The sequence below is a fragment of the Salmo salar genome, chromosome 15, assembly GCF_965601325.2.
Source record: "Salmo salar chromosome 15, fSalSal1, whole genome shotgun sequence".
NCBI lineage: Eukaryota > Metazoa > Chordata > Actinopteri > Salmoniformes > Salmonidae > Salmo > Salmo salar.
In genome coordinates, this window is record NC_138305.1 from 4,721,296 (window position 1) to 4,731,887 (window position 10,592).

The window sequence follows — 10,592 nt, forward strand, 5'->3', positions numbered from 1 at the left end:
TTAATATAATATGTATTCATATATAACATATTAATATAATATGTATTAATATAATGTATTAATATAATATAGTAATATAATGTATTCATATATGTATTAATATAATACAATGCATTAATATAATATATATGTATTAAAATAATACAATGTATTAATATAATGTAGGCATATGTATTCATATAATGTATTCATATATATGTATTAATATATATTCATATAATGTATTAATATAATATTCTAATGTATTAATATAATATTTTCATATAATATATTAATATAATGTAGTCATAATATATTCATATGTATTAATATAACATATTTATATAGAATGTATTAATATAATACATTAATATATAATGTATTAATATAATACATTAATATATAATGCAGGGGTTCTTAAACTTTTTCAGCCTAGGACACAAATGACAAATCCTGTTTTCCTGGGACCCAAGCTTAGGAAAATATGCAACTATATGTACAAATTGGTACATTTCATTGCCCTTATGCCTAAAAAAAATGCAATATAGACAAAAAACAATAACAATGAAATACCCCATAGATTTATTTTCATGTTTATTTTTCCCCATTCAAAACACTCTTACATATCTGTCTAGGTTGGAACTGTTGCTGTTAAAACACTATAAATCATTTTCATTCTAAACTGGAATAAACTGATTGATCACATCACACAGATATATAAACAGAACACACGTGGCGTGTCATGTGGCGTTTAATCAAAAGCTTTGATTTGGGAATTCTAAATTCCAACAGAACAAAGTGTATAAATCAATATCAAATATTTCAATGCCCTTGGACACGGGAAAAATGGGTCACCTTTTTTTAAACACAAATTCTACCTGATTCAAAGTACCGACAGGCTTTTTGACCGTGCAACCCTAAGTAACAGTACAGATTAAAACTAAAACAAAAAAACAGGTCTACTGTACATCTTACTGTATACATTATTGTTGATTGAAAGTCTAGGTTTGAACTGTTGCTGTTAAAATACAATACATATATTTTATTCTGAACTGGAATAAACTGATTGATCACGTCGCACAGATCAGAAAACACACAACCCTAATGAGAGGTGTGTGGCTGGTTGAAGATTCAACAAGCAGGTCTATTCTGGACTCTGCTTTAGACAGTGCAACACTGAAGTCATGCTCAGCATTGACACTGTTTCTGTACTTGAGAACCCTGACTTGCATAGGTATGTGGTGCCAAACTGGATCAGAACATACACTGCTTTCTCAGTCAGGCTGGAGGCCGCTTCCTGCTGTAGATGAACAACCCACAACTGTATGAGTGTTTGCCTCAAAAAGCATTTTGCTTCAATCAGTTAATTGCAGTTCAGAATTAAAATTACTTGTATTTTAACAACAACAGTTCCAACCTAGTCTTGTTTTCAACAATAATTTCTACAGTAAAATGTACAGTAGGCATGAATTTGTCATCATCTGTACTGTTACTAGGGTTGCAGTCAGTAGCTAGCTAGCTATTAGCTGTGTAACGTTACAAGGCAAGGAGGATTGTTTGAAAGAGAAACTCACATCTACTACTATGAGATATTACTCCCTTATTTCTACTTATCATCACCTGTTATACAATGACAACAATGCCTTGCTAGTTGACATACTTTTCTGAATCATTCTGCCCTGTTCTGAACTAACTCCCTGGGTTTACCGTCGTGTTGTGCTTGGATGTTTAGTCAGGACGTGTCGTTTTATTCATTTGTTCCTTTTGAGAGACTCATTACTAAGCACTTCCCCACACATTGTGGGCGCTCCTTGTTATTTCTCAAAGTTTGTATGAAAGAGACAAAAAAAAAGAAAGTCGTCACTGTATTTTGCGTTTCATTCAGATTGAGCTCAGTCATTATTTGTAGCAAGCATGAGTCCATGTAATGACGGCGGTGAGTGATGGCGAGTGGGAATAACAAGTCAGTGGCTTGAACGACAGCGCTGCAGCGTGGGGGTCGCCGACTGATCTTCAAGAGAACTGCAGTATAAAAGATCCGGTAAACCTCGAAGCACACGGGCATCTCCCTCTACCACTAGCGCAGCTACCGAACGGAGCAGAGACCGCTGCTAAGCAGAGAGAGCACTGAACCGAGAGAGCAGATGGACTTGGCCAAATCAATTACAGTAATTCATGAAATAATTACACATTTACGTCACCAGCCACCATTATCAGGTCCGCGACCCATACTTTAAGAAACGCTGATATAATCTATTAATATCATGTATTCATATATAACGTATTAATATCATGTATTATTTGAAAAACTCATTGATATGAAAAATATTTTTTTGGGGCCAAATGTTCAAGGTAAATGTTTTCTTCAAACTGAAAACATTCTGCTACATCGTGATCCTGAATGTGGCCCTGATTTCACTTCAGAAATTGTAACTATTGTCTTTGACTTCTGAATGGTTAATTGGTCTTAAATAGTTCATTGGTCTTGTGTCACTCCAGTAAAATCCAGTCTGCTAAAGTCCTCTTCAACTAGTTTAGCTTTGAGAATCAGTTTCATCTGACTCCTTTCACAGGCCTGGCACCCCCATTCCTTACATCTGATTGAAAAGCACTGGTCCCTATGTCTCTGGTCAAAAGTAGTGCGTTACATAAGGGAATAGGTTGTACAACTGTTGTCCTTTCACGACTAGTCTTCTGAGCACTGGGCCCATATTCAGAAGTGCTGATCTAGGATCTGTTTTGACCTTTAAGATCATAAGGCCCAGGGCGATCAAATAAAATGTTATTCCTCACATGCTTCGTTAAAACAACAGGTGTAGACTAACAGTGAAATGCTTACTTACGTGCCCTTCCCCAACAATGCAGAGAGACAAATATATATATATATATATATATATATATATATATATATATATATATATATATATATATATATATTTTTTTTTAAATAACACAAGATCAGTAGCCTGTTAGTCCTCTGAGCTGTGCCCTCTGTGAGTCCAGCAGGTCGTAATATATCCTGGTCTTGTCGATGTCGCTCCTGTAAGGCAGTAGGTCCTTTACAACTAAGACATCAGTGTGGCCAGTCCACACCGTCAGGCTGTACCTAGGAGAGGGAACAGAACAGACAGGGTTATCCACACCGTCAGGCTGTACCTAGGAGAGGGAACAGAACAGACAGGGTTATCCACACCGTCAGGCTGTACCTCGGAGAGGGAACAGAACAGACAGGGTTATCCACACCGTCAGGCTGTACCTCGGAGAGGGAACAGAACAGACAGGGTTATCCACACCGTCAGGCTGTACCTAGGAGAGGGAACAGAACAGACAGGGTTATCCACACCGTCAGGCTGTACCTAGGAGAGGGAACAGAACAGACAGGGTTATCCACACCGTCAGGCTGTACCTCGGAGAGGGAACAGAACAGACAGGGTTATCCACACCGTCAGGCTGTACCTAGGAGAGGGAACAGAACAGACAGGGTTATCGGCACCGTCAGGCTGTACCTCGGAGAGGGAACAGAACAGACAGGGTTATCCACACCGTCAGGCTGTACCTCGGAGAGGGAACAGAACAGACAGGGTTATCCACACCGTCAGGCTGTACCTAGGAGAGGGAACAGAACAGACAGGGTTATCCACACCGTCAGGCTGTACCTAGGAGAGGGAACAGAACAGACAGGGTTATCCACACCGTCAGGCTGTACCTAGGAGAGGGAACAGAACAGACAGGGTTATCCACACCGTCAGGCTGTACCTCGGAGAGGGAACAGAACAGACAGGGTTATCCACACCGTCAGGCTGTACCTCGGAGAGGGAACAGAACAGACAGGGTTATCCACACCGTCAGGCTGTACCTCGGAGAGGGAACAGAACAGACAGGGTTATCCACACCGTCAGGCTGTACCTCGGAGAGGGAACAGAACAGACAGGGTTATCCACACCGTCAGGCTGTACCTCGGAGAGGGAACAGAACAGACAGGGTTATCCACACCGTCAGGCTGTACCTAGGAGAGGGAACAGAACAGACAGGGTTATCCACACCGTCAGGCTGTACCTCGGAGAGGGAACAGAACAGACAGGGTTATCCACACCGTCAGGCTGTACCTAGGAGAGGGAACAGAACAGACAGGGTTATCGACACCGTCAGGCTGTACCTAGGAGAGGGAACAGAACAGACAGGGTTATCCACACCGTCAGGCTGTACCTAGGAGAGGGAACAGAACAGACAGGGTTATCGACACCGTCAGGCTGTACCTCGGAGAGGGAACAGAACAGACAGAATCAGATCACAGATCTTTATTTTCTGTCGGCTGGTCACTGAAATGTGCTTTGCCTACAAAAGGTCCTGGGAGCAGCTGATTAGTAGAATCAGGTGTTTAAGCAGGGCTGGAACAACATCCTGGGATCTCATGCTATTAGATCTGAAAGAAATAATCATTAGCTTGCAGACCCCCAAGCCTTAAGACTCCTGAACAGCTAATCAAATGGCTACCCAGACTATTTACATTGCCCCCCTATTTGCATTGGAGGGATAGAGAGGAGAGAGTAGAGGACAGATGGAAGCGATAGAGAGGAGGGCAGGGGATAGAGGGATAGACTGAAGGAGAGGGATAGAATAAAGAGGAGCGTAGTGGACGGATAGAGACGAGAACATGGATTAGTGTGGAGCTTTGTGCCACAGAAAGAATGTATTAAAGTGAACCGAGGCAGGCATCTATATCCTAATCAAACCACTGTTGTTTAACAGTCAGGCATAATTACTGACTCCTGCTAACCTTTCTGACCTGTTGCCCATCTGAACCATAAGTCTGTGCTTCACAAAACTGGGTTAGCCTGCTGAGCTAAAGCCTAGCTGTTCAACACTTGGGCAAGGTTTCTTATCATGCAAGTTCGGCCCACCGAATCACTTCTGTTGCAAGGTCTCCCTTTGAAAAGAGGCTTTTCTGTGACGTCCTGGGGTGGCACGTAGCCTAGTGGTTAGAGCGTTGTGCCAGTAACCGAAAGGTTGCTAGATCGAATCCCCGAGCTGACAAGGTAAAAATCTGTCGTTGTGCCCCCGAACAAGGCAGTTAACCCACTAAGAATTTGTTCTTAACTGACTTGTCTAGTTAAACAAAGGTAACATAAAATCAAACCTTTCTGACTGCTGTAGAAGCCAGTGTAGCTGGGAGAATGACTGGGCCAGGAGGGCCGCTCTGACAGGGAAGGTGACTGGATGTGTTAGGGTCCGACACACTGCCTCCATCTCCCTCACCATCTCCCAGCTGTACCCTATGGAGCAGAGAAGTTAAGACATCATAAGGCTCCTACATACTTATGTGTTATTAAACATTATACCTGCAAATGATATTTACCAGGTAAGATGAATGACTACAGCCACGTAAACATGACGTAAACACCAGCTCATCTGTGTTCAGGTAACTCACCTGGGTTGTGTGTATCTGCCGTCCAGCCCGTTGTCCAGCCCAGGGAGAGAACGTCACCATGGGAACCAGGGGTTACAGCTGCCTCCAGGAAGACTTTGGGGTCAAGGGGTGTGGCCTTGCCTCCAGGGCCTGGCAGGATGTCAGCGTTGATCCACACAGGACCACGGAGCTCAGCCCGAACCTTTTCTAATAACACCATGGATGGAGCGACCGCTGCCAGGCTGGGATGAAGAACCAATGGGATCACACAAAACTGACAGAAAATTATACGGACGGTTTCCTGAACACAATTTAACCCTGGTCCTGGATTGGAAAATCTCCACTGAAATATACTGAACAAAAAATATTTAAAAAAAACGCAACATGCAACAATCTCTACAATTTTACTGAGTTACAGTTCATAAGGAAAATCAGTCGATTTAAATAAATTCATTAGGCCCTAATCTATGGATTTCACATGACTGGGAATACAGATATGCATCTGTTGGTCACAGATACTGTTTTTAAAAAAAGGTAGGGGCGTGGATCCTAAAACCAGTCAGTATCTGGTGTGACCACCATTTGCCTCATGCACCGCGACACATCTCCTTCACATAGAGTTGATCAGGCTGTTGATTGTGGCCTGTTGTCCCACTCCTTTTCAATGGCTGTGTGAAGTTGCTGGATATTGGCGGGAACTGGAACACGCTGTCGTACACGTCGATCCAGAGCATCCCAAACATGCTCAATGGGTGACATGTCTGGTGAGTATGCAGGCCATGGAAGAACTGGGACATTTTCAACATCCAGGAATTGTGTACAGATCCTTGCGACATGGGGCCGTGCATTAACATGCTGAAACATGAGGTGTTGGCGGCAGATCAATGGCACGACAATAGGTCTCAGGATCTCGTCACTGTATCTCTGTGCATTGAAATTTCCGTCAATAAAATGCAATTGTGTTCGTAGCTTATGCCTGCCCATACCACAACGTTGACATAAGCAAACCTCTCGCCCACACAACGCCATACACGTGGTTTGCGAGTGTGAGGGCGGTTGGACGTACTGCCAAATTCTCTAAAACAACCTTGGTAGGCGGCTTATGGTAGAGATATGAACATTACATTTTCTGGCAACAGCTCTGGTGGACATTCCTGCAGTCAGCATGCCAATTGCACGCTCTGTCAATACTTGAGTCATCTGCAGCATTGTGTTGTGTGACAAAACTGCACATTTTAGAGTGGCCGTTTATTGTCCCTAGCACAAGGTGCACCTGTGTAATTATCATACTGTTTAATCAGATTATTGATAATCAGCAGCTTTTTATGCACATAGAACATTTCTTGGATCTTACATGTTGCATTTATATTTTTGTTCAGTGTAGCATTTAGTCCAGAAAATAGGCTCTGTGCACCAATGTGTCGGCGGAAACACCGTCCAACTGGCGACCGTGTCAGCGTGCATGCGCCCGGCCCGCCACACGTGTTGCTAGAGCGTGATTGGACAAGGACATCCCAGCCTTAAAGCACTGCGCGACTCGGGGCTCTTAACAAAACTCCCCCAGTCAGAAGATACTATCGTCAATAGGCACTAAAGCATTAGCATCTATGAATGGTGGTAGCTCCTGCACTATGTGCCGATCAGGCTCAGACAGGCTACTTACTTTATGACAGGTTGTACGATACTCTATCATACTTACAGGTAATACACAAATGAGAGTACATCTATAGCTAGTTAAATATAACAAAAAGTATAACAAGTACTACACAAAAATTTGTAGAAAGATCGTTCACCTTTTGAAGTCTAGCTTTATCCCTTTGTGTGATGCCTTGACCTCCTTCAGCCAATCACGCAGCGTGACATCACTGTCGGTCTCAGGAGGATGAGCCATGATTGGCTCTTTAGGGAAGTGACTCCTCAGAAGTATGTCTGCCTCTATCATGTGGGCGGAGCCTTGGTGTATGGATAGGAAATACAGAATGAGCTAATTAATTGATGCACTGCATCTTGACAACCAGATAACTCCCTGGGTTACGTTGTGAACAAGTCACTTATGTATTTCTAATAGAGCCTCAACTTTCCACAGAATTATACAACATCTCTATAGGAATAATGGGCCTGTGTAAAGACAGGCAGCTTATGGCAACATAATGAATACAACCATATCCACTCTGAATTATTTGTTAACTCTCTCCATCCAAGGTGGTCTTACTCTGTAGTGCCTCTGTGATTTTTTTCTTGCTGTTGGCAGCATGGGCCCATTCAATATCTGCTGCATCCTTTACCTGGATCTTCCCCTGGCTGAGAAAATACTCCAAAGTCTGGTCAGTCATCAGTTCTAGACATGGACAGGAAATATGGGTTGTCATTCACTAATTAGCACAGCCACAAAGTTAAAATGGGCTATATCGTAAAAATTCATGAAAACAAAAAATAGCTTTTAGGTCTGAAATATAAGCTTAGGGTTAGGCATAGGGTTAGCAGTGTGGTTAATGTTAGGTTTAAAATCAGATTTTAAGATAACTTTTCTTTATTTATTAGTCCATCACGAATCACTAGGCTACCTGCATATTAAATGTGCTTATACTACTGTCAGCTATTAACATAGCTAGCTACTGTTACGCACAATACATTAAACTAGCCTGTTATATATGCCTGTGTAACAGTAATACTGGAGAGTAATTTAGCGCGTTTAGAGAGCATGCTAGCCTACCTGTGGATTTCTCTGGCGTTTTAGACTCCAAATTCCAGACGACACACAATAAAAAGCCGCAAGTCAATATAAGAACAATAACTCGTGCACGAAATAAACGGATTAAACTTGGGCTATTTAAAACAGCCATTAAATATTGCAAAATGCATGTGAAATACTGCAGAAACAAAGTTGATTTTGTTCAAAAGTGCGCTGCTTCCGTGATTATCTTATTCTATGATGTAATGGCGGTCCGCAAACCAACGTTAAAGGTGCATGCCGCCACCTACTGTGCTGGAGTGTGTGGTCAATCACGGTTTACAACATTTCTTAATCCTCCTACCTAACTCAGGACTTCTGAGAAAATAAAAAAGAGCCCTACTAACTTCTAATAGACCATCCCCAATCCCCAAAATCCCTTCCAACGCCATTCAATCTCAATGACCCTACACTTCAATCTTTCCCGTAAACAGTGTTTACGCCTACTGTTAGGCATGTGAATTCATTAGACTTTGTGACACAAAAGGGAAGTTAAAAGGACGGGAAAGTGAAAGAAGAATTGCCCTACCAACCAACCCTACACCCATTAAAACCTCACCACTATACCAACCAACCCTACACCCATTAAAACCTCACCACTATACCAACTAACCCTACACCCACTAAAACCTCACCACTATACCAACCAACCCTACACCCATTAAAACCTCACCACTATACCAACCAACCCTACACCCATTAAAACCTCACCACTATACCAACTAACCCTACACCCACTAAAACCTCACCACTATACCAACTAACCCTACACCCACTAAAACCTCACCACTATACCAACCAACCCTACACCCATTAAAACCTCACCACTATACCAACCAACCCTACACCCATTAAAACCTCACCACTATACCAACTAACCCTACACCCACTAAAACCTCACCACTATACCAACCAACCCTACACCCACTAAAACCTCACCACTATACCAACTAACCCTACACCCACTAAAACCTCACCACTATACCAACTAACCCTACACCCACTAAAACCTCACCACTATACCAACTAACCCTACACCCACTAAAACCTCACCACTATACCAACTAACCCTACACCCACTAAAACCTCACCACTATACCAACTAACCCTACACCCACTAAAACCTCACCACTATACCAACTAACCCTACACCCACTAAAACCTCACCACTATACCAACTAACCCTACGCCCATTAAAACCTCACCACTATACCAACCAACCCTACACCCATTAAAACCTCACCACTATACCAACTAACCCTACACCCATTAAAACCTCACCACTATACCAACTAACCCTACGCCCATTAAAACCTCACCACTATACCAACTAACCCTACACCCATTAAAACCTCACCACTATACCAACCAACCCTACACCCACTAAAACCTCACCACTATACCAACTAACCCTACACCCACTAAAACCTCACCACTATACCAACCAACCCTACACCCATTAAAACCTCACCACTATACCAACTAACCCTACACCCACTAAAACCTCACCACTATACCAACTAACCCTACACCCACTAAAACCTCACCACTATACCAACTAACCCTACACCCACTAAAACCTCACCACTATACCAACTAACCCTACACCCACTAAAACCTCACCACTATACCAACTAACCCTACACCCACTAAAACCTCACCACTATACCAACTAACCCTACGCCCATTAAAACCTCACCACTATACCAACCAACCCTACACCCATTAAAACCTCACCACTATACCAACTAACCCTACACCCATTAAAACCTCACCACTATACCAACTAACCCTACGCCCATTAAAACCTCACCACTATACCAACTAACCCTACACCCATTAAAACCTCACCACTATACCAACCAACCCTACACCCACTAAAACCTCACCACTATACCAACTAACCCTACACCCATTAAAACCTCACCACTATACCAACCAACCCTACACCCATTAAAACCTCACCACTATACCAACTAACCCTACACCCATTAAAACCCCACCACTATACCAACCAACCCTACACCCATTAAAACCTCACCACTATACCAACTAACCCTACACCCATTAAAACCTCACCACTATACCAACTAACCCTACGCCCATTAAAACCTCACCACTATACCAACTAACCCTACACCCATTAAAACCTCACCACTATACCAACCAACCCTACACCCACTAAAACCTCACCACTATACCAACTAACCCTACACCCATTAAAACCTCACCACAATACCAACTAACCCTACACCCACTAAAACCTCACCACTATACCAACTAACCCTACACCCATTAAAACCTCACCACTATTCCACTACTTGGCTGATCCTACACCAGGCCGGCAGCCTGGGAAGACGGCACACAATCGGTCAAAACACCTTGTAACTGCAGTAAAATCTCATACACAGTGCTTAACTTGGGCAGGAACTCACCGGAGCCAAGTACCGGCACCTCAAATGTTCTACTGTGTGA

At 42.8% G+C, this 10,592-nt stretch overlaps 1 protein-coding gene across 2 annotated transcripts; it reads right to left on the reverse strand.

The window, feature by feature from the left end:
* Positions 1–556: 556 nt before the first annotated feature.
* fam151b (family with sequence similarity 151 member B) lies at positions 557–8,328 on the reverse strand. Of its 2 annotated transcripts, none has more exons than XM_045695355.2 (6): positions 8,100–8,328; positions 7,599–7,724; positions 7,180–7,339; positions 5,408–5,628; positions 5,117–5,252; positions 557–3,085 (listed from the first exon to the last, which is right to left on the reverse strand). In XM_045695355.2, exons 1-6 carry the CDS (start codon positions 8,227–8,229, stop codon positions 2,938–2,940), a joined length of 921 nt encoding a protein of 306 aa, XP_045551311.2. In that variant the 5' UTR covers positions 8,230–8,328; the 3' UTR covers positions 557–2,937. The 2 variants fall into 2 exon arrangements, with proteins under 2 accessions (XP_045551311.2, XP_045551312.2); XM_045695356.2 differs by lacking the exon at positions 557–3,085 and adding an exon at positions 4,160–4,235.
* Between the last annotated feature and the right edge of the window lie 2,264 nt (positions 8,329–10,592).